At 38.5% G+C, this 26,187-nt stretch overlaps 1 protein-coding gene and 1 pseudogene across 6 annotated transcripts in view; one reads left to right on the top strand and one right to left on the bottom strand.

The window, feature by feature from the left end:
- The first annotated feature begins 182 nt into the window (after nucleotides 1-182).
- Nucleotides 183-26,187, top strand: part of ANKS1B (ankyrin repeat and sterile alpha motif domain containing 1B) — a 1,102,644-nt gene continuing 1,076,639 nt past the window's right edge. For all 6 annotated transcript variants that reach the window (XM_028121697.2, XM_028121696.1, XM_028121695.2 and 3 more), the window contains exon 1: nucleotides 183-316. In XM_028121697.2, the coding sequence (XP_027977498.1) occupies nucleotides 183-316 (134 nt within the window). The remainder of the gene's footprint in view (nucleotides 317-26,187) is intronic.
- On the bottom strand, nucleotides 17,684-18,232 carry LOC114222999 (large ribosomal subunit protein eL6 pseudogene; annotated as a pseudogene).

Raw genomic sequence — 26,187 nt, 5'->3', positions numbered from 1 at the left:
CTGAAGAGGAGGAGAGTGGTGTTCCCGGCTTGGGGCTGCAGGAATCTGTTCGTGCTGAAGCTCTTGCATTATTTTAGGGTGGGGCGGGGAGGGCCCTGGATTTTGGGGAGTGGGGGTGGGCGGGGAGGAGGACGCGGGGGGGTGGGTGGGGGAGGACTCTGTGAGGGAGCCGGTCAAAGACTATGGGGAAGGACCAGGAGCTGCTGGAAGCTGCCCGCACTGGAAATGTGGCTCTGGTGGAGAAACTCCTGTCTGGCAGGAAAGGAGGGATCCTGGGCGGTGGATCTGGACCCTTGCCCCTGTCTAATCTGCTAAGGTAAGGACGAGAACCAGCTCTGGGATTGCATACCTCGTTCTTACATTGTGATAGATCCATTCTCCTCCTCATGGTTATTGCACCTGGTGGCTGCCAGCGAGTCATTCTTAAATTAGGCAGGAAAACAGACTGTGTGTGTGGAGAGGAGGCATGAGGCTCCCAGTCAGATTGATGCCTTAGATTCTTTGAGTAATTTGAAAAATAGCCTTCCATCAATGCGTCAGTAGCTACTTTTTCTGAGCTGTGGTGCAGAACTTGTACATGTACTAGGGTTGCTGGAAGAAAATCGGTGTTCCACTCGCTTTTCACCAGTATTTATAATATATTTTCAGTGTCGAACCCAGCTTTTTTTTTTTTGTCTAGTTGAATGAAATTGGTAGAGAAGCTATTGCGTGCATGCAATTACCCTGCAAAGAGCAGCAGCCTTTGGTTGCTGCTACCTTCTCTTGTAGAAGGCATTTGCTGTGCTGTGGGTTATGATCCCACAAAATGAAGCGAGCGAACCTTCTGATGAGAGGTCACCAGTACAGGGTGTGTGTAAAACTTGATGAGACAGGTGAGGCAGTACTTCCAGTTACCTGGACATAGAGTGAAACTTGGTTAGTAGGATGACGGATGTCAGGTCAGGATTGGGATAGTGTATATGGAATATAGTAGAGGGCTTTTAATATGCAAACGTTACGGGTGTGACTAATATTGCTTGGAGACTCTGAGATGACATTTAAAAAAATGTCAAGGTCTTTATTCAGCAGGCAGTACCCTAGAAATAGAAATAGCTGGGTTGATTTGCATATTTGAAAAACTATGAACTTAAAAGTTGAATTGATGGACATTTGTTCATCAATAAATAAGTTAAGAGGGAAGAAGCCTGAAGAATATTCATTAGATAAAATGCAAGCAAAACTCTTTAGTTCATAAAATTATGGCTATTCACTTTGCCCTGGATATTTTTGGAAGCATCAATCATCATTAATATCTTCACCCTAAAACATCTTTTAAGCAACCCAACTGTACTTGTAAAAATTTTAAAAAATCCAAGTGATTTTCTTGGCTTTTAAAAACTCTTTGGTTTTGACAAGTTTAGTACAGACTGCTGGATGATAACATTGTGTCCTTTACTCAGGTTCTTATATGGTGTAGTGGTCAGGCTGTGCAGTTAATTACAATACTGGCTAATAGGGAAAATGAAAACATCTGTATTAGAGTGAAATGAATTTAGTTGGCAAATAGTTGATGGGATTTTAAAAAGCTCCATATGTGATCATCTATACTTGTCAATAGTGACATTTTATTGGAATGATAGTTCAGATCAATGAATTGTGGGACTTTTTTTTGTTGATCTTAGAAGTGATGACTCTTATGTGTACTCTCTTGTTAAGTAATTTTCACTTTAAAATGCAAGTAGACAGTGTGGACATATTTCAGATTATGGCTCTAATGCCAATTTATATAAAAGCAGTTTATCTGGTTACGGCTTTAAAGTTGCAGACAAAAGAAATATGTTTACTAGTTGATTGAATTAGTTGTAAGAATGATTATGGCCAGAAACCTATATTCTGAAAGAGGTTTCTAAGTAATCAATTCTTTTGGAAAAACACTAAGGAATTCTTTGAGAACTTCAGGAAATTTTATTGAGATAAATGGTATTTTAAAAAGCCTATCTTTCTGATAGAAGTTAAAGGTAAACATCTTTTAAATACTTTCTCAGTTGTGCCATTTAAGAAAAGAATAGATGGCAAATTTTAGGAATTGAATAAAATTTCAAAATTGTAACCCACAACATACTTCTTGAATAAGAGGTTTTCCCTTTTGCTGTTTTTTCCAGAGAAGAGTGGTAGCTCTAGAACAGAAATGTGCCTAGAGAACAAAACTAAAAAACGTGGGTTCATTGGAGTAGTTTGAAGTTGTAAAAGTCAAAATCAAAACCAGTAACCTTTAAACTTGAATCTCATACTGAATAAACAACTACATCAATGTCTTTGAAGAAAATGAGGGTTGAAATTGTATTCTTTGGGTGATCCTTTGCATAAAATGAAATTCCTAAGAAGGCACATTTAATTTAGTTGCTACTTTTTTCACAAATGATTGTCATCAGAAATTTATTTACAGAATGATGGAAATGTGGCCTCTTCCTCTTCAAACATAAAGATACTTGGGCATTTTTAAATACTTTGGAATGAATTACGGAATAGATTTGCCACTACCTCCTCCCTGCCTTTATTACATGTGTTGTGTAATAGTCGTGTCAGATCCTGTGGTATTATGTATATCATCTCATTCAATTCTTATATCAGCTTTAACTGGCTGAGCCTCATTTCACAGGACTGAAAAGTTAGGAAGATTAAGGACTTGCCCAAGGTCACTTAATTAGTAATGGCAAAGATCTGAAGTTATGTGATTTAAATTTGCTTTTCCACATCTTAAGTCTTCTTCATTGAATCTGTTTGATTCATGAAAATTTAAGATACTGGCTTAGCCTAACTCTTTCTTTGCTATGAATAATTTGACTTAAAAATCCTTAATTCTTTTCCTAATTACAATAACAAAAAAATCTCATGACAGCCTTTTGAGGGATCACTAGATAAGAACTTTTTGGAAGATGCTTTTGATGACATAATTGCCTACTAAGTGAGTAGTAGCTACCTGCTGGGGAATCAGGTATGCTTGGGTGACACTGCATTTTCAGCAACAGTAAGAATGACCTTCAATAAATATAAAAATCTAAGCGTCACTGTCCTATAAAATGGGAATAATAATAGTACCTATCATATAGTTGTAAGAATTAAGTGAAATAGAAATGAATGCAAAGCATTTAGCACATTGGTATTTATCATTAGTGTTATTATTTCTCCTGCAGCTTTAAAGCACTTGACTCTATTTCTTAAGATCTTGATTAATAACGATTTGTTTCATATTGGACATGGAGTAAATTTCTTTAATAGAATTTCCATTAGAATTACAGAAGGTGCAAATAAAATGGGTCCTTTTATTCAACTTCTGACCTAGAGGAATTACCTGTAACACCCTTTACCAGTTAGTTATTCTAGCCTTGTAAAATCCTTAAGTGACTAGATCATTCCATTTTTCTGGACAGCTCTAATTATTAAAAAAGTTATCCTTATATCGAGTTGAAATCCTCCTCCCTGTAATTTCCAGCAGTTGGTACTAGTTGGCAATGGAGTATAGGTGAAGTTAGATTTTCATGCTTTTCACTATTCTCTTTTTACTTCTTTGCATATTTCCAAATTCTGCAATGACTCCCATAAAGGTGGTGAGCAGAAATGAACAAAATGCACCAAATATCGGTTGACCAGAGTAAATATACTGGGACTTGATATACTGTTGAATTAAAACAACAACAAAAAACAGGTTACAAAATAGCATTTGTAGCATGATCCTTTTTTTTTTTTAAAGAAAAAGTAAGTGTGTGTGAAAATTTATAATGTGCATTAAGAAGTCCGGAATGATAAACACCGAAATGTAAAAAGTAGTATTCATCTTTGAGTGGTAGAATTGTGGGTGATCTTTATTTTCTTTTTGCTATCTACATTTTTCAGTATTCTAAAATGAACATGTATTATGTAATCAGAATAGCAGCTATTTCAAACATCATACAATGAAATTATTATCTTTTTATTATTGATTTAAGACATACCTTAATACAGGCCAGTTTTATTGAGGTGCATAATGATATTGGCTCACACTGAGCAGATACTTAAAGCTTCCAGGTATTTTTTTCAATGACTTGTGAAGCAGTGGTTTCCCTATCATTCTTACAAAAGTGTTGATTGAACTTAAATTTTTCCTATTACATTATATCTTCCTTGTTTTAGCCTATATTTATAATCTGTTTAGATCTTTTTGATTGAGTCTATCTTCCAGCGTATTAACTTTTCTTCTCTGCATCATCTGTAGATTTAATAAGCATGTTTTCTATAATTGGAATTCAACACATGATGACATAATCCCTAAAGAACATTTCTTTAGCTTACTATAAATTTAAAAGTAGCAAACTTTACACATGGTATTTCTACCAGCATTGAAGCCACTTAATAGAACTCTCATTCAGCTACTTCTAATATACCTGTGAGAATATTATGAGGTATTTTATCCATTGCCCTTCTGAATTCATGCTGTGTCTTGTTTATGGCATTCCTTTCATCTATCTCTGGTAGTAACTCTATAAATTCCACCCAAATCAGGCTATTTTATTATAGCTTGTTTACAGTAGTGAACTGTTGATGATGCCTAGTACCTGATACAAATTCCTTCTTCCCCCTTGTACCTAATTCTTCTGGGTCTGAATACTTACATTCATTTAAAATGTCTGTTATGATCTCTGCCTTTTTGAAATTTCAGTAATCTCCCAACCCTTATTTGTCTATACTTTTTGGTTTGAAAATGATTCTCACTAGAGATGATAGAAGCAAAATAGAAGTTGGGAAGAATCAAATTCTTGGCATTGTTAGATGTCACAGGAAATTCTCTTGTGGTCTGTCAGAGCTTAAGGTTACATTATCTGTTACAGAAGTGAACTTTTTATACTTTTCTTCTCTTTTTCAAACTTAGTTGAAAGAGACATTAACATTTTCCCAGGTAAAATGCTTTTTTGTGTTTGTCTTCAGTTATACCTCTCTCTCATCACCCCTTTTGTCTTTAAAGAAATCTGAGCTCCTTAGACCTTACCAGAGTACTCAAATTACCTCTTTCCTTTTCTCCCTCCACACTGTATATGAAGTTTCATTTTATTTAACATCTTTCATGAGACAGCTGCAAAATCTTTTCAAGTGTCTTCCTTTGACATAACTACCTTTTAATCTAAACAAAAATAATTCCTATTTAGAATGTATATTGAATCATTTCTTTCTTAGTCTAGATTAAGAATTATTTGTATTTTAATAAAGCAATAAAAAGTTTTATGTCTCAAATTTACTTGATTTTCTTAATGACTCAAAGGATCACAGATAAAGCATATTTAGTAAACTCTTGTTGAACGTAAAGAATCCAGTTCTCAAGACCCCATGTGAAAAAGTAGATCTGTAAGAAGTAGGGGAAAATAGTCTCTAGTCACCAAAGACATATAAACCAGAGAGTTTACAAATTTTTCAGATTTAGGATTGAGTTCATGAAGTTTTTGGTGATGGGTACAGGGAGATGAGATAAGAGGCACCTCAGAAGTGTAATTTTCACAACTATTTGGGTAATTGTGGTTATTGGGACTCTGATAAGGTACTCACTTTCAGGGAAACTGCATTGGTTAAATGGAATAAATCACAAATAGAGCAGTTAAACTGCAATGAAAATGTTATATCTATAAAAATAGTCAAGTTGCAAGTGGGTTATCTATTTTAGCTAGTAATGATGTTTGAAGCGGTGATTGCACCATTATGTTCAGGGAGCTGTGTCTGCCAGAGTGAACAGTGCCAGCTGCATGATGGGGAGTGAAGAGAGGAGAGGGAATTTTGTTATTGACCTCTTTCTCTACTAAGCTAGCTTTTCAGCTCCCTCCTCAAAACAGGGAGACTGATGTGTAGCAGGGAATTAGGACAACCAGCCAGTGACTACTACTCACTCTGTCCATTCCTACATTGCCTAATAACTAGTGTATCTCAGTGGTTTCTTACAGTTGATGGAAGGGTAGAACAGATCTTCACTGACATTAATGCAGAAGCTTACAATATTCAGCATTGCCCCTTTTGACTTTAGCAATTTAACCTCTCAGGTGACAGTAAACAATTTGATTTGTTCAATTGTATACTGAAATGATTTAATTATGTATTTGATGTAATTTTGGAAAATTCTTTTGAGGAGTCTATTTTAGAACATTCATCCTGAGTATTTAACTGGAAATGGAAGCTGACTATAATTCAAATCAAGGGTTAGAAAAAACTAATTTTAGCCTATAGAACCTGAAGTTATTTAACATTTAATGCATTTTAGTGTGTCTTTGGTTCCATTTTGAACATATTGCAGCATAGCTTTAGTTAATTAAAATGAGTTTTGATTATTCATCATAGAATATTTTATATTTTATTTTATTTTTTTCAAAAATTTTATTTATTAGAGAGAGAGAGAGGCAGAGGGAGAAGCCAGGCTCCCAAGGAGCAGGGAGCCCGATGTGGGACTTGACCCCAGGACCCTGGGATCATGACCTGAGCCGAAAGCAGATGCTTAACCATCTGAGCCACCCAGGCGCCCAGAATATTTTATATTTTAAAAAGCAGGAATTTACACAGAAGACTCATCTGTGTTCCATTTCTTTCTCATGTATGTGATGATGTGGTCAGGTACACCATATGGCAGGCAGAGGCACAATGCCCGTTGAAAACTCAGTGAATTTTCTTGTGTAACATAGATCTAGGAATCTTTCTTAGAGTCCAGTTTTCTTCCTTTGCATCTGTAGGACAGGAAGTGAATTCTACATTTGTGTTAAACCTGGGTACGGCATGAAATTGTGTCTTTTGAGTGTGCACCATGAGTGTATATGGTCAGAGGATAAATTTTGTTTTTGTCAGTCCCTTCTGCAGTCTCCAAAGAGTGTTCATCTCTGAATCTGTTTCTTAGAGATAGTGCTTCCTTATTTAACAGTGCGTCTTCATGAATTTGTCTGTAAAAATGGAACTTTGATTCAGTTGTGTTGTAGAGTTATTTGGCTTCTACTGTCTTGTGAGAGCAGCTTTATTTAAAGTGGTTAATTACTTCTAGTTAACTGAACTGAGACAGTTGGCCTAGACTTGTCACCATTCTTTGATCAAATTGAATCAAATCTTGACTGATAGATGTGGGCGTAAACAGCCAACCTAATTTCTTGCAGCCTGCTTGGTATTTCTGTTCCCCATACCACATTCCCTTTAACGCTTCCTACCCAAATCTCTTTTTCTTCAAAGAAAGCCTCTTCTCCATTTTAATTGCTACAAGTCAGCCTGGCTCTAGTTTTTGTGCCAATTGTCCCTCTCCTAAGGGGAAACCGATTTTGTGTGAGGAGTAGAATTGGGAAGGGCTGTGTAGTGAGACATAGATTAAGAAGAACATTATCATTAGCCATCAGGGAAATTCAAATCAAAACCACACTGAGATACCACCTTACACCAGTTAGAATGGCAAAAATTGACAAGGCAAGAAACAACAAATCTTGGAGAGGTTGTGGTGAAAGGGGAACCCTCTTACACTGTTGGTGGGAATGCAAATTGGTACAGCCACTTTGGAAAACAGTGTGGAGGTGCCTCAGAAAATTAAAAATAGAGCTACTCCATGACCCAGCAATTGCACTCCTGGGTATTTACCCCAAAGACACAGATGTAGTGAAAAGAAGGGCCATATACATCCCAATGTTCATAGCAGCAACATCTGCAATAGCCAACCTGTGGAAAGAGCCAAGATGCCCTTCAGCAGACAAATGGATAAAGAAGATGTGGTCCATATATACAATGGAATATTACTTAGCCATCAGAAAGGATGAATACCCAACTTTTACATCAACATGGATGGGACTGGAGGAGATAATGCTAAGTGAAAGAAGTCAAGCAGAGAAAGTCAATTATCATATGGTTTCACTTATTTGTGGAACATAAGGAATAGCATGGAGGACATTAGGAGAAGGAAGGGAAAAACGAAGGGGGAGAAATTGGAGGGAGAGATGAACCATGAGAGACTATGGACTCTGAGAAACAAACTGAGGGTTTTGGGGGTGGGGGTAGGGGGATGGCTTTGCCCGGTGATGGGTATTAAAGAGGGCATGTACTACATGGAGCACTGGGTGTTATACACAAACAATGAATCATGGATCACTACATCAAAAACTAATGATGTATATGGTGACTAACATAATAAAATTAAAAAAAAGGAAGGACAAATATTGGACCTTTAAAATGAAAGAGTTTATAGAGTTTGCATTCCTCATGTCTAGTTTCCTGCCTACCTCAGTGTTCATTTCTCCTCTAACTTCATGGATCGGTGCTCTTACAACTTACCTAACTTTACCCTACCTCCAAATACTACTATTTGTGGGAGTTGAAGTGTGATTGATTGGGAGAGGCTTTTAGGAAGAGGACATTATTGTAGTATTTTCACTTAAAGAGCAAACAAAACTTTAGGCCCAAATAGTAATGCTTTGGAGCTCTTGTTAGCAGAGCTGACAAGAGCTGATGTTAACAGCTGATGGAGTGAATTTTGCCAGATTTGCAAGAGGGGTTGGTTAAAGGTGGTCATTTATTTTTACTTCTTATGAGGCTGATGCTGTCAAAAGAGAAAGAGATTTGACTGGAGACATGAGAAATGGGATGGCATAGGGCTGGTGTTGGAAAAGCCTTTTCTTTTTGCTATTTATTTCATCCCTAGAACTTTTTATTGGTATCAAGTATAGTAACACACTCGTGTTAGATACCAGCTTGTGGTATGTTGTTTGCCTATTCCAGAAGTTATTCCTTAGATGTACATATTTATTATATAATCATAGATGACAAGTATATGGAATAGAATTGTATACGAGCTTTGACATCTAATGTGGTTTGAGATTTAAATTCTTTTAAATGCATTTTCTTGTTATTTAAAACTTCAGTACCTAGGTTATGCCATAAATGTTTTACTGTACAGGAAAGGCATTTGAAGTTATGACCCCAGGATCCCAATTTCATTCTTCCTCATTAAACTTTTCTTTTTTTCTTTTCTTTTATTGGCCTAAATTACTGTTTAACCACTTTGAGTCCTTGTTTGGTACCTCTAGTTACTAATCTGCATTTAAAATGTTTTATGTACCATATAAATATGCTAAATATAGTATCTTAGTTTTGACTATACGAAAAAACTGCTACATTTACTTAATAGAATTATCCCTATTTTGTATAACTATTTTACTGTTAGTATGGGACATGGGAGTGAGTGGGAGTGTGTTTGGGAGGAGCAGCAGGAATTATGCAGAGATGTTCTATGGCACAGTGAATTCTAGCAGTGGGGTACTCTAGGACAGAGTTGCTTCCTGTTTAGCTGCTTTGGCTAGTGACCAGAGTGATCTGTCACTCTGAAGTTTGATAGCAGCTTTGAAGACATAATCAGAGAAGGTGAAGAATTATGAATGATGGTTAAAGTATTCATATAAGTTTTTCCACTGGTATGTTTTATGCTATATATTTGGGTATATTTATTTTTTTATTTTTTGGGGGGGGATGTTGAATGGGTTAGTTTATTTATTTTTTTACTGTTATGTTAATCACCATACAGCACATCATTAGTTTTTGATGTGGTGTTCCATGATTCATTGTTTGCGTATAACACCCAGTGCTTCATGCAGAACGTGCCCTCTTTTTTTAAATAATTTTTTATTGTTATGTTAATCACCATACATTACATCATTAGTTTTTGATGTAGTGTTCCATGATTCATTGTTTGTGCATAATACCCAGTGCTCCACGCAGAATGTGCCCTCTTTAATACCCATCACCAGGCTGACCCATCCCCCACCCCCTTCCCCTCTAGAACCCTCAGTTTGTTTTTCAGAGTGCATCGTCTCTCATGGTTCGTCTCCCGCTCCGACTTACTCCCCTTCATTCTTCCCCTCCTGCTTCTTTTTTTTTTCCTTAACGTATATTGCATTATTTGTTTCAGAAGTACAGATCTGTGATTCATCAGTCTTGTACAATTCATAGCGCTCACCATAGCACATACCCTCCCCAATGTCTATCACCCAGCCACCCAATCCCTCCCACACCCCACCACTCCAGCAACCCTCAGTTTGTTTCCTGAGATTAAGAATTCCTCATATCAGTGAGGTCATATGATACATGTCTTTCTCTGATTGACTTATTTCACTCAGCATAACACCCTCCAGTTCCATCCACGTCGTTGCAAATGGCAAGATCTCATTCCTTTTGATGGCTGCATAATATTCCATTGTGTATATATACCACCTCTTCTTGATCCATTCATCTGTCGATGGACATCTTGGCTCTTCCCACAGTTTGGCTATTGTGGACATTGCCGCTATAAACATTGGGGTGCACTTACCCCTTCGGATCCCTACATTTGTATCTTTGTGGTAAATACCCAGTAGTGCAATTGCTGGATCGTATGGTAGCTCTATTTTCAACTATGTGAGGAACCTCCATACTGTTTTCCAGAGTGGTTGCACCAGCTTGCATTCCCACCAACAGTGTAGGAGGGTTCCCCTTTCTCCACATCCCCGCCAACATCTGTCGTTTCCTGCCTTGTTAATTTGAGCCATTCTGACTGGTGTGAGGTGGTATCTCATTGAGGTTTTGATTTGGATTTCCCTGATGCTGAGCCATGTTGAGCACTTTTTCATGTGCCTGTTGGCCATTTGAATGTCTTCTTTGGAAAAATATCTGTTCATGTTTTCTGCCCATTTCCTGATTGGATTATTTGTTCTTTGGGTGTTGAGTTTGATAAGTTCTTTATAGATTTTGGATACTAGCCCTTTATCTGATAGGTCATTTGCAAATATCTTCTCCCATTCTGTCGGTTGTCTTTTGGTTTTGTGGACTGTTTCTTTTGCTGTGCAAAAGCTTTTTATCTTGATGAAATCCCAAGAGTTCATTTTTGTCCTTGCTTTCCTTGCCTTTGGCGATGTTTCTAGGAAGAAGTTGCTGCGGCTGAGGTCGAAGAAGTTGCTACCTGTGTTCTCCTTTAGGATTTTGATGGAGTCCTGTCTCACGTTTAGGTCTTTCAACCATTTGGGGTCTATTTTCATGTGTGGTGTAAGGAAATGGTCCAGTTTCATTCTTCTGCATGTGGCTGTCCAATTTTCCCAACACCATTTGTTGAAGAGACTGTCTTTTTTCCATTGGACATTCTTTCCTGCTTTGTCAAAGATGAGTTGACCATAGAGTTGAGGGTCCATTTCTGGGCTCTCGATTCTGTTCCATTGATCTATGTGTCTGTTTTTGTGCCAGTACCATACTGTCTTGATGATGACAGCTTTGTAATAGAGCTAGAAGTCCGGAATTGTGATGCCACCGGCTTTGCTTTTCTTTTTCAATATTCCTCTGGCTATTCGGGGTCTCTTCTGGTTCCATACAAATTTTAGGATTATTTGTTCCATTTCTTTGAAAAAAGTGGATGGTATTTTGTTGGGGATTGCACTGAATGTGTAGATTGCTCTAGGTAGCATTGACATCTTCACAATGTTTGTTCTTCCAATCCATGAGCGTGGAACGTTTTTCCATTTCTTTGTGTCTTCTTCAGTTTCTTTCATGAGTATTTTATAGTTTTCTGAGTACAGATCCTTTGCCTCTTTGGTTAAATTTATTCCTAGGTATCTTATGGTTTTGGGTGCAATTGTAAATGGGATCGACTCCTTGATTTGTCTCTCTTCTGTCTTGTTGTTGGTGTATAGGAATGCCACTGATTTCTGTGCATTGATTTTATATCCTGCTGCTTTACTGAATTCCTTATGAGTTCTAGCAGTTTTGGGGTGGAGTCTTTTGGGTTTTCCACATACAGTATCATATCATCTGCAGAGAGTGAGAGTTTGACTTCCTCTTTGCCGATTTGGATGCCTTTGATTTCTTTTTGTTGTCTGATTGCTGTGGTTAGGACTTCTAATACTATGTTGAATAGCAGTGGTGAGAGTGGACATCCCTGCCGCGTTCCTGACCTTAGGAGAAAAGCTCTCAGCTTTTCCCCATTGAGAATGATATTCGCTGTAGGTTTTTCATAGATGGCTTTTATGATATTGAGGTACGTACCCTCTATCCTTATACTCTGAAGAGTTTTGATCAAGAAAGGATGCTGTGCTTTGTCAAATGCTTTTTCTGCATCTATTGAGAGGATCATATGATTCTTGTTCTTTCTTTTGTTAATGTATTGTATCACGTTGATTGATTTGCGGATGTTGAACCAACCTTGCAGCCCAGGGATAAATCCTAGTGGTCATGGTGAATAATCCTTTTAATGTACTGTTGGATCCTATTGGCTAGTAGTGTGGTGAGAATTTTTGCATCCATGTTCATCAAGGATATTGGTCTGTAGTTCTCCTTTTTGATGGGGTCTTTGTCTTGTTTTGGGATCAAGGTAATGGTGGCCTCATAAAATGAGTTTGGAAGTTTTCCTTCCATTTCTATTTTTTGGAACAGTTTCAGGAGAATAGGTATTAATTCTTCTTGAAATGTTTGATACAATTCCCCTGGGAAGCCATCTGGTCCTGGGCTTTTGTTTCTTGGGAGATTTTTGATGACTGCTTCAATTTCCTTAGTGGTTATAGGTCTGTTCAGGTTTTCTATTTTTACCTGGTTCAATTTTGGTAGTTGATACATCTCTAGGAATGCACCCATTTCTTCCAGGTTATGTAATTTGCTGGCATAGAGTTGCTCCTAATATGTTCTTAGAATTGTTTGTATTTCTTTGGTGTTGGTTGTGATCTCTCCTCTTTCATTCATGATTTTTTGATTTGGGTCCTTTCTCTTTTCTTTTTGATAAGTCTGGCCAGGGGTTTATCAATCCTGTTAATTCTTCCAAAGAACCAGCTCCTAGTTTCGTTGATCTGTTCTACTGTTCTTTTGGTTTCTATTTCCTTGATTTCTGCTCTGATCTTTATTATTTCTCGTCTCCTGCTGGGTTTAGGCTTTATTTGCTGTTCTTTCTCCAGCTCCTTTAGGTGTAGGGTTAGGTTGTGTATTTGAGACCTTTCTTGTTTCTTGAGAAAGGCTTGTATTGCTATATACTTTCCTCTCAGGACTGCCTTTGCTGTATCCCAAAGATTTTGAACAGTTGTGTTTTCATTTTCATTGGTTTCCATGAATTTTTTTAATTCTTCTTTAATTTCCTCGTTGACCCATTTATTTTTTAGTAGGATGCTCTTTAGCCTCCATGTATTTGAGTTCTTTCCGACTTTCCTCTTGTGATTGAGTTCTAGTTTCAAAGCATTGTGGTCTGAAAATATGCAGGGAATAATCCCAGTCCTTTGGTACCGGTTGAGACCTGATTTATGACCTAGGATGTGATCTATTCTGGAGAATGTTCCATGGGCACTAGAGAAGAATGTGTATTCTGTTGCTTTGGGATGGAATGTTCTGAATATGTCTGTAAAGTCCATTTGGTCCAGTATTTCATTTAAAGTCTTTATTTCCTTGTTGACCTTTTGCTTAGATGATCTGTCCATTTCAGTCAGGGGGGTGTTAAAGTCCCCCACTATTATTGTATTGTTTTCAATGTGTTTTTGCTTTTTTTAATAATTGCCTTATATAATTGGCTGCTCCCACGTTAGGGGCATAGATATTTACAATTGTTAGATCTTCTTGTTGGATAGACCCTTTAAGTAGGATATAGAGTCCTTCTTCATCTCTTATTACAGTCTTTGTTTTAAAATCTGATTTGTCTGATATAAGGATTGCCACCCCAGCTTTCTTTTGGTGTCCATTAGCATGGTAAATGGTTTTCCACCCCTTCACTTTCAATCTGGGGGTGTCTTTGGGTCTGAAATGAGTCTCTTGCAGACAGCTTATTGATGGGTCTTGTTTTTTAATCCAATCTGATAGCCTGTGTCTTTTGATTGGAGCATTTAGCCCATTTACATTCAGGGTAACTATTGAAAGGTATGAATTTCTTGCCATTTTATTGCCTGTAAGGTGAGTGTTACTGTATATTGTCTGTGTTCCTTTCTGATCTATGCTGCTTTTAGGCTCTCTTTTTGCTTAGAGGACCCCTTTCAATATTTCTTGGAGGGCTGGTTTCGTGTTTGCAAATTCCTTTAGTTTTTGTTTGTCCTGGAAGCTTTTTATCTCTCCTTCTATTTTCAATGACAGCCTAGCTGGACATAGTATTCTTGGCTGCATATTTTTCTCGTTTAGTGCTCTGAAGTTATCATGCCAGTCCTTTCTGGCCTGCCAGGTCTCTGTGGATAGGTGTGTTGCCAATCTAATGTTTCTACCATTGTAGGTTACATATCTCTTCTCCCGAGCTGCTTTCAGGATTTTCTCTTTGTCTCTGAGACTCGTAAGTTTTACTATTAGATGTCGGGGTGTTGACCTAATTTTATTGATTTTGAGAGGGGTTCTCTGTGCCTCCTGGATTTTGATGCCTGTTTCCTTCCCCACATTAGGGAAGTTCTCTGCTGTTATTTTCTCCAGTACACCTTCTGCCCCTCTCTCTCTTTCTTCTTCTTCTGGGATCCCAATTATTCTAATGTTGTTTCATCTTATCATATCGCTTATCTCTCGAATTCTGCCCTTGTGATCCTGTAGTTGTTTATCTCTCTTTTTCTCAGCCTCTTTATTTTCCATCATTTGGTCTTCTATATCACTGATTCTCTCTTCTGCCTCATTTATCCTAGCAGTGAGTGCCCCCATTTTTGATTGCACCTCATTAATAGCCTCTTTGATTTCGACTTGGTTAGATTTTAGTTCTTTTATTTCTCCAGAAAGGGTTTCTCTAATAACTTACACACTTTTTAAAGCCCAGCTAGTATCTTTAAAGTCATGATTCTGAACTCTAGGTCCGACATTATACTAATGTCAGTATTGAGTAGGTCCCTGTCAGACGGTACTACCTCTTGTTCTTTTTGCTGAGGTGTTTTTTTTCGTCTTGTCATTTTGTCCAGAGGAGAACAGATGAATGAGAGAACAGAATGCGAACAGGTTAACAACGTCTCCAGCAAATATACTCTATACAAATCAGAAAAGACCTGAAACCAGGGGACAAGAAAGGGAAAGAAAGAAGAAAGAGGAAAAAAAAGGAAAAAGAAAAAGATAAAAACAAATACAGAACAAAACAAAACAAAAAAACAGAATATGATCAAATATGATCAGAGTAGTGCATAGATCAGTGCCACACACTAGATTTTGGGTGTATTTTGGTCTGTTAGAAGAAAGTGCCTCCTAAAATTTTAAAGGAAGAAGGACATATATGTACAAATAAGGGTTGATACAATGAAGGGATGGAAGATGACTGTAAAGATGAAAATTATAAAAGATTTTATAAGAGGAATTGATAAGAGAAATTGTTTTTAAAAAGAAAGAAGATTTAGAAAAAAAAAGAAAAAAGAAAAAAGAAAGGGAGAGAATGTGATTAGGCAGGAGACTAGAACCAAACCATACACTAGTGATTTAGGGTATATTTTGATCTGTTAGAAGAAACTGTATCTCAAAATTTTAAAGAGAGAACAACTCATATATATATGCCAAAAATAAGGGTAACTACTATGAAGGGATAAAAATATGACTCTAAAAATGAAAAATAAGAAATGTTTTTTTTAAAAAAAGGGCTTGATAAGATGTTGGTTGAAAAAGGGAAAAAGAAAAATAAAAAAAAACAGTTAAAAAAATTAACTTTGAAAAAGTAATGAATTATGATATAAAAGCCATGAATTCTATGTGCAGTATTCCCCTAGCTCTGGAGTTCTCCCGTTCTCCTTGATCGGTAAACTTGGTCTTGGCTTGCTGGCTGTTCCTGCTGATCTTCTGGGGAAGGGGCCTGTTGCCGTGGTTCCCAAATGTCTTTGCCAGAGGCGCAATTGCCCCGCCCTTGTGAGTCCGGGCTAAGCAAGCTGCTCGGGTTTGCTCTCAGGAGCTTTTGTTCCCTGCAAGCTCTTGGTACGGCTTTGGAGGACAAGGGTGAAAATGGTGGCCTCCCAGTCCCCACCCAGAACTTGGGGCCCCACTCCTCAGTGTTCCCCCAGAGAAAAGCGGTCACTCCCGTCTCCCCGGTCTCCGGCCACACTCCGTGCTCACCTGGCCTGTGACCGAGTGTTTCTATCTCTGGCACCCGACCCCATGTGGAGTCTCCAAACCCAGCAGATCCTTGTGGTGTGCTCCTGCACCGCTCCTCCCTGGGGAGGTAGGGGAGTCTCCCCAGCCCTGCCGCTTGTTGGGTCCCTGCTGGAGGAGCAGTGGCCCGACTGTGCTGCGGAGCACAGTTTATGGCAACCCCGAGCTGAGAGCCTGTGCCTCGGCTCCGTCTCTTCAGCCGGCTTCCCCGCTCCGATCCCTGGGAGCTCTGCTGCACTCAGGCACCCCCAGTCTTTTTGTGACCCCGAGGGTCCTGAGACCACACTGTCCCGCGAGGGTTCCATCCTCCGCTTAGCCACTGGAGCAACGTCCCTCAGCGGAGCCGGCTTCTAAAAGTTCTGATTTTGTGCTCCGCGGCTCTATCATTTGCCAGAAGCGGCCCACGGAGGCCCACTCCCCCGCTGTCTATCCTCCCGAATATCACCTCGGATTCACTTCTCCGCACGTCCTACCTTCCCGAAAGTGGTCGCTTTTCTGTTCAGAGTGTTGTTACTTTTCTTATCTTCGATCTCCTGTTGAGTTCGTAGGTGTTCAGAACGGTTTGATCCCTATTCAGCTGAATTCCTGAGACCAAACGAAATCCAGGTCTCCTACTCCTCCGCCATCTTCTATTTGGGTATATTTAGACCAAGTCTTATTAATCAGTGAACCAGCCACTCTCCAGCTGACCCAACAAGTCAGTCAGGATTTCATAGGGAACTGACATCCAAGAACAATGATAACAAAGAATGATCTCTCATTATTTTCACAAATATTTCTTGAGTACCTTGTGGATTCTAAAATGGAATGAGATCATCTCTACCTAACCCCAAGTATTTGTAGAATAATGGAACAGGTATGTCAACAAAGAGTTAAAGTATAGTGTAATATTTATTGTAATGGAAGTCCCAAATAATGCAACAGGAATGTGAAGAGCAAGAAGAAGTCTTCCTTAATTCTATCTAAGAGGAGTAGTCGAGGGAAACTTCAGAGGTGATTCTTGAATCTTATTGGATGAATGGGAGTTTGCCAGGCTGACCATTTAAGGGAAGGGCTTTTCTGGAGAAGGAATAATATATTCAATAATAGTATGTGAAAATGTATACTTACAATTATAAACTACTTATAATTTGGAATATTATTAGTAGTTTGGTATAGAACATGGGTAAGAGGCAAGTCTGGAGATTGAAGGACTTGTGTGCTACCCTAAGGAGTTTTAACTTAATCCTGAAGAGCATGGTGATCCATTGACTTTTTTTCCCCTCTCTAATTTTTGATATGTTACTTATTCATTTATGATGATAACATGGCTCCTTCAAATAATTAGGTAAAAGATGAAAAAAATCACCCCTAATTCTATTGCTAAGACCCATTTGTTCCTATGATTGTTTAGTTTAATTTTTTTTTAATGGATCAATTATTTAATTATGTTCTTTGTAAGAAATTTAGAACACCGTGGGGCGCCTGGGTGGCTCAGTCATTAAGCATCTGCGTTCGGCTCAGGTCATGATCCCAGGGTCCTGGGATCGAGCCCCGCATCGGGCTCCCTGCTCAGCGGGAAGCCTGCTTCTCCCTCTCCCACTCCCCCTGCTTGTACTCCTTCTCTCGCTGTGGCTCTGTCAAATGTATAAATAAAAAATCCTAAAAAAAAAATTTAGAACACCAATTTGTGAGGGTAAACTCCATTTGTGAGAGAAAACACAGAGCGGAGGTAGCCCTGCAGCTGAGGAATAGCTTTGATTTTTGGCAGAATTTGCGAGTCCACAGCTTTCTGATCAACCTTGCGCTGCTCTGTAATCTCATATTTCTCTTTCTCGGTGTCGAAGATCTCACCCTCCTGGTGTCTGGGCTTATGCAGCTGCTGCTTCTTGAAGTAAGCATCAGTGAGATGTTTGGGGATTTTCACACTGCTGATACCAATTTTGGTAGAAGTAGCAATGACGAATTTCTGATGTGTTCTATGCAGAGGAGCTCGATTGAGGGACAGAGGTTCAGTCACAAGTAGCAAGCCACTGCTCAGTTGCTTCAGGAAAACTACCCTCTTGCCTCTGTGATGCCCAGTGAGGATGATCAAAATGGTCCCGGGAGTGATACTAGCTCGCAGCTTTCTCACGTGCTGACTGAAAGGTTTTTTGCCATGGCTCAACAGCTTTTGAGGCACATCTTCAGTAGGGTAATACCTAGGCATTTTGCAAAGTTTAACCATTCAGGTACCACCATTCTTGTCACCACCAACTGGTTTTGTGACAGTAGCGAGAACTTTCTCTTTCTTTTTCTTTTCAACCCTGGATTTAGCTGCCAAATACTTCCTCTTGTATATGGCCTTTCTGGAATATATAGCCGATCGGGAATATCTGACAATTCCTCTGACAAGGACAGGGTTTCGGCTGCAGTGGGGCTTCCCCTTCTTTGGCATTTTAGCCTTGGGGTTACCCTTCTTAGCCTTGCCACCGGCATTAGCCTTCTTAGCTTCAGGTTTCTTCTCCTCAGTATCTGGCTTCTCAGCTTTTTCACCCGCCATCTTGCAAGATGAAAGAGCTAGTGCAATTATTATTAGATAAAGCATACATTTTGAATCCTGAATTTTCCACTTAATGGTATATTCTAAACTTTTTCAGTGTTATTACAAAGCCTTCATAATCATATTTTTAATGGCATCATTAAAATATCCCACTTAGGGGTGCCTGGGTGGCTCAGTTGGTTAAGTGTCTACCTTTGGCTTGGGTCATGATCTCAGGGTCCTGGGATCGAGCTCTGCATCAGGCTCCCTACTCAGCGGGGAGTCTGCTTGTTCCTCTCCCTTGTCCCTCACCCCTGCTCATGTTCTGTCTTTCTCTGCTCTCTCTCTCAAATAAATAAAATCTTGAAAAATATCCCATTTAATGCAGAATTTTCATAGACCTCCTATATCAGAATCAAGCCTTTGGTTGTTTGTTAAATGTAGGAGTTTCCTGGTCTCACCTTGGACCTACTGGGTTAGAATTTCTGAGTAAAAGTTTTGGGAATATGCATTTCATAAGCTTCCCTAGGTAATTGTTATATGCACTAAAGTGTGAGAACAACTGATCTGGTATATATACCTTTACTTAAATATTCTTTTAATGTAGATACTTGAATGATGTTTATTTATTATTATAGGTAGTATATAGTATTATGATGAACATTGTCATACAAACCACCTTTTTCAAGAATTATATTCTTAGGATATATTTCTAGAAGTGGAATTGCTAGTATTATTAGTGTCCCAAATATTATGCCAATTGCTTTACGTGCTTTATATCCAGTCTTCACAACAGTCCTGAAAGATATTTATTATTAGCCTCATATTTATATATGGGGTAAAAGAGCAGAAAAATTGAATAACTTGCCCAAAGTTACAAAGCTAGTAAGTGACAGAATCAAGATTCAAATTCAGGTCTTTCCAATCCCTAAATATCTTTTTATTGTGCCATATTGCTTCCTTGTTCCATAGGGATCAGTGTTTATCCTGGTTTAAAATATGAAAATATCAATATGTTTCCAGTATGCAAATAGAAAGTACATTTTCTACAAAATTACCTAGTAACATATTTTAGTTCATACATAATTTTCAGTTATTTTTATTTGTGCTCATCATATACTTTCAAATTATGGGCAGTATTTTGTTTACATTTGTTTCTTGATAGCATATGAGTGATAAACTGGATTTAGTGTTAAAATAACTGAAGGTGTTTTAGGATATTTGTCATCATTTTCACTTTAAAACAGGGTGGAATTGTTTTATCCAAAATTTCTTGGGTGCATAATGATATCTAACTTCTGTTGTCTTCATAGGTGGTTTAATAACTTGTCCATGCATGCCAAGACTCCAGATGGGTGTGATTTATTTCTCCCCATTTCTTCCCTCCCATGAAAAGGCAGAAAATACAGTATTCACCGTAGTTTTCATTTAATTTCATTTAATTTTGTGATTCACCTGTTCAAGCTAATAAATCTGAGCTCTTAGTTTTAACTGATCTCATTATTAACTCAAGGATCTTGTGAAATCTAGTGGAGAAAAACCAGGCAAGCAGGCACTTTGTCCTTAGGACCTTCTCATCCCTGTTTTTGTTGTCCTCTGTCAGTTTGCTAAGCCTTTTTGTTCTGTTCTTGTTCTGAGACATTCTGTGTCTTTTTTTTACCTGAAACCTAGAATTCTCATTCAGTTTTATCCTGTACAAATAAAAATTTTTCTAAATTGCATCTTATTCCCTCATGCCATAGGTCTCCATTTTCAGGAACAGTAAATGGCATGGTAGAAAGAAGCAACAGAATGTAATGGAAGAAGTCAGAATCTTGAATTTGAATGAAAACTCTGCCATTGAATGGACATTTGGCCCAGGGCAAGTTATTTAACTTCTTTGGACCTCCATCTCCTGATTTAGAAGTGAGGATGATAATCTATCTTGTAGAGTTGTAAGGATTAAAGAAAATTTATATAAAATATCTAGCACATGGCTTATGACGTAGGAGGGACTCAAAACGTGTGCTTTTGTTGTTATTATTACTGACGTATTATGGCTATGCAAGGAATAATTGTATAAATTTCATGAGTATCTTTATTTGATGTGAACTATGGGATATTTGCATTTTAATAGGTAACTTCTTTAGGTATATTGTCTTAAGTTAAATCTTTAATGGTGTGGGCAACAAGACAGACCACTGGCGGTGATATATTTGCTTAGTCTTCCTCTGATCCCAGATAGTGATTACTTTTTTCTGCCTACTTTGAGGAGTAGTACTGGTCACCAGATATTTAGCATTAGTTTGTTATCTTCTACATTTTTCACAGAGCTAATATGAGCAGAAAGAGATTGTGTTCTGCCGGAGTTGTGCATGCTGTGCTATAATCCATGAGGTTAATGGTTTCCTAATAAGCTTATCACTGATATTTTCTTTATCTTGCTTTTTTTTTGTTTTTTAAAGAATTTATTTATTTGACAGAGAGAGAGACAGTGAAAGAGGGAACACAAGCAGGGGGAGTGAGAGAGAGAGAAGCAGGCTTCCCGCTGAGCAGGGAGCCCAATGCGGGGCTCAATCTCAGGACCCTGAGACCATGACCTGAGCCGAAGGCAGATGCAGACTGAGCCACCCAGGTGCCTCTATATGCTTTTTAAAGCATTATTAGTTGACAAATATTTTGAGGGTGTTTACTATGTATCCAGCATGGTGATGGTGCTTTGGAGTATAGAAAATAGATTTTGCTCTCTAGGCAATTTGCAGAAGTTACACATATGAGACGATAGCTCACTATATAGTAGTTTCTAATTTCATAGAGTGTAAAAGCTCACAAAGTCGGCTTTTTCTTTTGATCTGTCCAGTGTCAACATTTGGCTCCCATCTTCTATTATATATCAATACATGACCTGAATCTGACCATGACTCAGGTTTAAGTAATTCTTTAATGGTTGGAGCTTTAAAAAAATTTTTTTGATTTTGAAATAATCACATACTTGTGAACAAGCTAGAAGTTTAGTTGAAATAACTTTTTTTCTCCAAACCGTGTGAGAGTAAGTTGCCAACCTGATGCCCTGTCACCTCAGGATACTTTAGTTTGTATTTCCTAAAAGCAAGGGTATTTCCCTATACAACCACAATACAACTACTAAAATCAGGAAATTAGTATTGCTACATTACAACCATTAAACCCCATTCAGGTTTTGGCAGTTGTCCCAATAATGTGCTTCATTGGAATCCAGTTCAAAATCATATATATTTTGTTGTCACACCTCCTTAATGTTCTTTGGTGTGGAAGAATGTCTCAGTCTTTCCTTGACTTTTATGATCTTGATACTTTTTGAAGATGATAGGCTAGTTATTTTGTAAAATGTCCCTCAGTTTGGGTTTGTCTGGTGTTTTCTTAGGATTAGATTCACATTGTGCTCATCTTTGGCAGGAATATCACAGAAGGATGCTGTGTTCTTTTCATTGCATCCTATCAGGTGGCATGTGATTTTTTTAAAATTTTATTTTATTATATTATGTTAGTCATCATACATTACATCATTAGTTTTTGATATAGTGTTCCACGATTCATTGTTTGCGTATAACACCCAGTGCTCCGTTCAATATGTGCCCTCTTTAATACCCATCACCAGGCTAACCCATCCCCCCACCCCGCTCCCCTGTAGAACCCTGACTTTGTTTCTCAGAGTCCATAGTCTCTCATGGTTTATCTCCCCCTCTGATTCCCCCCCTTTGTTTTTCCCTTTCTATTATCTTTTTTTTTTCTTAACATACAGTGTATTATTTGTTTCAGAGGTACATGTCTATGATTCATCAATCTTACACAATTCACAGCACTCACCATAGCACATACCTTCCCCAATGTCTATCACCTAGCCACCCCATCCCTCCCACCCCCCACCACTCCAGCAACCCTCAGTTTGTTTCCTGAGATTAAGAATTCCTCATTATCAGTGAGATTATATGATACTTGTCTTTCTCTGACTTGTTTTGCTTAGCATAATACCCTCTAGTTCCATCCACGTTGTTGCAAATGGCAAGATTTCGTGTTTTTTTGATGGCTGCATAATATTCCCTTGTATATATATACCACATCTTTATCCATTCATCTGTTGATGGACATCTTGGCTCTTTCCATAGTTTGGCTATTGTGGACATCGCTGATATAAACATTGGGGTGCACGTACCCCTTTGGATCACTACATTTGTATTGTTGGGGTAAATACCCAGTAGTGCAATTGCTGGGTCATAGCGTAGCTCTATCTTCAGCTTTTTGAGGAACATCCATACTGTTTTCCAGAATGGCTGCACAAGCTTGCATTCCCACCAACAGTGTAGGAGGGTTCCCCTTTCTCCGCATCCTCAAGGTGGTGTGTGATTTTGATTTGTACTCTTGCTCATTATGTTCACTTTAATCACTTGTTTATGATAGTGTCTGTCAGGCTTCTATTTAGATAATTACTTTTTCCCCTTGTAATAACTATTTTGTGGTGAGGTATACTTAATTATCTGAATATCCCATTCTTCATCAAACTTTAATTTTATAAGTACGGCCTCATGGATTGCTATTTTATTGCATGGGTTTTAATGTATTACTGTCATTGTTAATTTTTGGTGCTTAAATTGTCCCAGACTTAGCCAGTTTAAGTCCCTTTAAGGCTGGCTTTTCTGAGTCATTCTTTGAGCATTACCTTGATTTTGGCATCATAAAATGTTCCAGGACTTATCTTTCTCTGCCTCAGCTCTGGATCCCATTTCTCTAAGAAGTTCTTTTTATTGGAAAATGGTAAGTAGGTGCTAACATTTGGATATTAAGTATGGTTATTAGTGAAAAAAATGTATTCATACACAGAAATATATGCATTTACATTTATATCTACCTGTATTTTTTGAAAATCCTGGGTTTACAATGATGTGTCTAATGCCAGTCCAACTCCACAGCAGGATTCATTTTGGTTTCTTCCTTCCTATATTTGTAACTTTTTGCTCCAATAGTGAAAAACTTGACTTCTGTTCTCTTTAGTACCTAGACTTACTTGATAAATTCCCCTGTATACAACCAGTCCTCCTCTCTACTGCCATACCCTCCCCTGAGTCTGTGTCTTCATTACCCAACTCAGACTCTGCTGCCCATGTTAGCCTGATCTACACTGATACCTTCTTGCCATTTACAGTCTCTGACTCTTCATGCCAGTTCACATCTACAGAGGCATACTCTTTTTATCTTGCTTGGGGTCTAACCCCCTGAACTGGGTCACCCTTGCACATGGATGCCCTCTTCACCCTGTTTGGACTCTTGACACTCTTATGTTCAGATGTTCCCCTCTGCCACCACCACATGGATACTCTTTTCACCCTACTGGGGCTCTAACCCTCTCACATCATGCACCCCTTTATAGGGACGCCCTTTCCAACTTGCTTGGTACTGACACCCCATACTCAGCTGCCCCCAATATGCGTATCTCCTTCCTTGGCTTGGGCTCTGTCAACTTCACTGTAGGCCCCTGCAACCTCCCTCTTCCTTCTGGTGTGGATGATTATTTTTTTCTGCCCTTCTTAATAGCTTTAGAGGCTGAATTATTTTTTTATTTAAAAATTTTTTTTTAAGGATTTTATTTATTTGTCAGAGAGAGCATGAGCACAAGCAGGGGGAGTGGCAGGCAGAGGGAGAAGCAGGCTCCCTGCTGAGCAAGGAACCTGATGTGGGACTTGATCCCAGGACCCCAGGATCATGACCTGAGCCGAAGGCAGAAGCTTAACTGACTGAGCCACCCAGGCGTCCCTAGAGACTGAATTGTTCAGGAAGAGAAGGGGAATAGGAGGAAGGAAAAGAAGAAAGAGAGTGGAAGAGGAAGGGGAAGACGAGAGTAACGTACTGTTCTTTTTATCTGTGACGATGATGATGATGATGATGATGGTAAAAAATCTCAGCAATAGCTGTTCCCTTGTGTTGGAAGAAAATTGGGTTATGGGCAATTTAGAATTCTAGCTAACATGAAGATTATGACCAAAGCTTGAGTACTGTGTGGCAGTTCTTCTGGACTCTCGTTCTTCCTGCATTTTGGAGGAGAAATGATGATAGTTTGATAGGTTGGTCAGCACGCTGCATTTTTTTTAAATGAGCTTTTTCTTTCATGTATTTTGTTATGGATATGTAGTAGGCCTCCAGATTGAGAGAAAGTCTTTACATATTTTTTGCTCTGTTTAGCTGAAAGTATCATAATTGTCAGTGAAGTGCATTCTCAAGAATTTTTGTGAGATGATGATAATGCAAAAAAAAAAGTTATAAAAGCTCTGAGATAAGAACTGTCATTCACTGAGGAAGTTGAGTTTGCAGAATTTGATAAAGATTTCAGCAAGTAGGTTTTTCTTGTTATATGATATTCCCACTATGATTTTTAAAAAAATTATATATTTGAGAGAGAGAAAGAGAGCACAGAAAGAGAGGGAGAAGCTCCTCAGTAGGGAGCCCGATGCGGGGCTCGATCCCAGGACGCTGAGGTCATGACCTAAGCCGAAGGCAGACGCGTAACTGACTGAGCCACCTAGGCAGCACCCCCACTATGATTTTTAAGATGTCATAAAAATATGTCAGGAAATTGACCAACTATATTTTAAAATATGGTAAATCTACATAGGTCTTATAAAAATGCTTATTGTGCCAAATGAACCAGGACAATAAGTAATTCATACTGGGGATTTCCCAGACTTTAAATTATCACCAGGAATCCATAATTCGTAGAAATAAATCTGAGCAAAGAAATTTCCAGGTAGCTCTTTAGTAAGCATTTTATATCACTGAACAATACCCTCCCTATTTGCAAAAAGTTGGAAAAAAATAGTTTGGGAACATTGCAGAAATAATTCATTGCAGTTATATTCTGTACTTTAAAAGACCATTCGGCTTCTCGTGCCAAATTCAGGAAAAAATAAGCAGCTGGCAGTATTATCAGCCGCTGCTCTCCTTTTCTAGGTCTGGGAAGACAAGCTCATTGGGATGATGATCAGAATTTTAGCTTTACTACCTAAGAAGGGAGCCAAACAGGCCTGGATTTAAACAACATACTTAGTGTGCAAGATGACATCTGGGGATCTAAAGAGATCATTGCTTATGGTTTTCTTTTTTAACCCTCTTAACCTTTTCTTATTATCAGCAGCATGACTAATAACGTATGACCTTTTCCCAGTATTTCTTTTGGTACCTTGACTTTCTTTTTTTTTAAGATTTTATTTATTTGAGAGAGAGAGAGAGAGCACCAATGGCATGGGTAGAGGCAGGCAGAGGCGGAGGGAGAAGCAGGGGAGCAGGGAGCCCGAGGATGTGGAGCTCAGTCCCAGGGCCCTGGGATCATGACCTGAGCCGAAGGCAGACACTTAAACGACTGAGCCACCCAGACGCCCCTTGGCTTTCTATTTTTAAGGAATCCTTGGGTTTACACTTTGCAGTTTATGGACTTCATTAGCAGAACAAGGGACCACACAGAGTATCTATTCTACCTGTTCCTGTTCTCTTCAATCCTTCCAAAACTCTTGAATCTTGAATTGGCAGATACTATTTTCTCAGCAATATAATCCATATATTGTTTCTGTGATAGAAAAGAGTTGAGGAAAGGAGTGGTGGAAGATCCATGTCTGATGTGACCTTTCTCTGAAGTCTTGCTTCTTTGCCTTTAC

The sequence above is a fragment of the Eumetopias jubatus genome, unplaced genomic scaffold (genome assembly GCF_037043125.1).
Source record: "Eumetopias jubatus isolate StellerSeaLion01/CBP00866 unplaced genomic scaffold, mEumJub1_p1.0 scaffold_8, whole genome shotgun sequence".
Lineage (NCBI taxonomy): Eukaryota > Metazoa > Chordata > Mammalia > Carnivora > Otariidae > Eumetopias > Eumetopias jubatus.
This window is presented reverse-complemented; position numbering and strand designations above follow the sequence as displayed.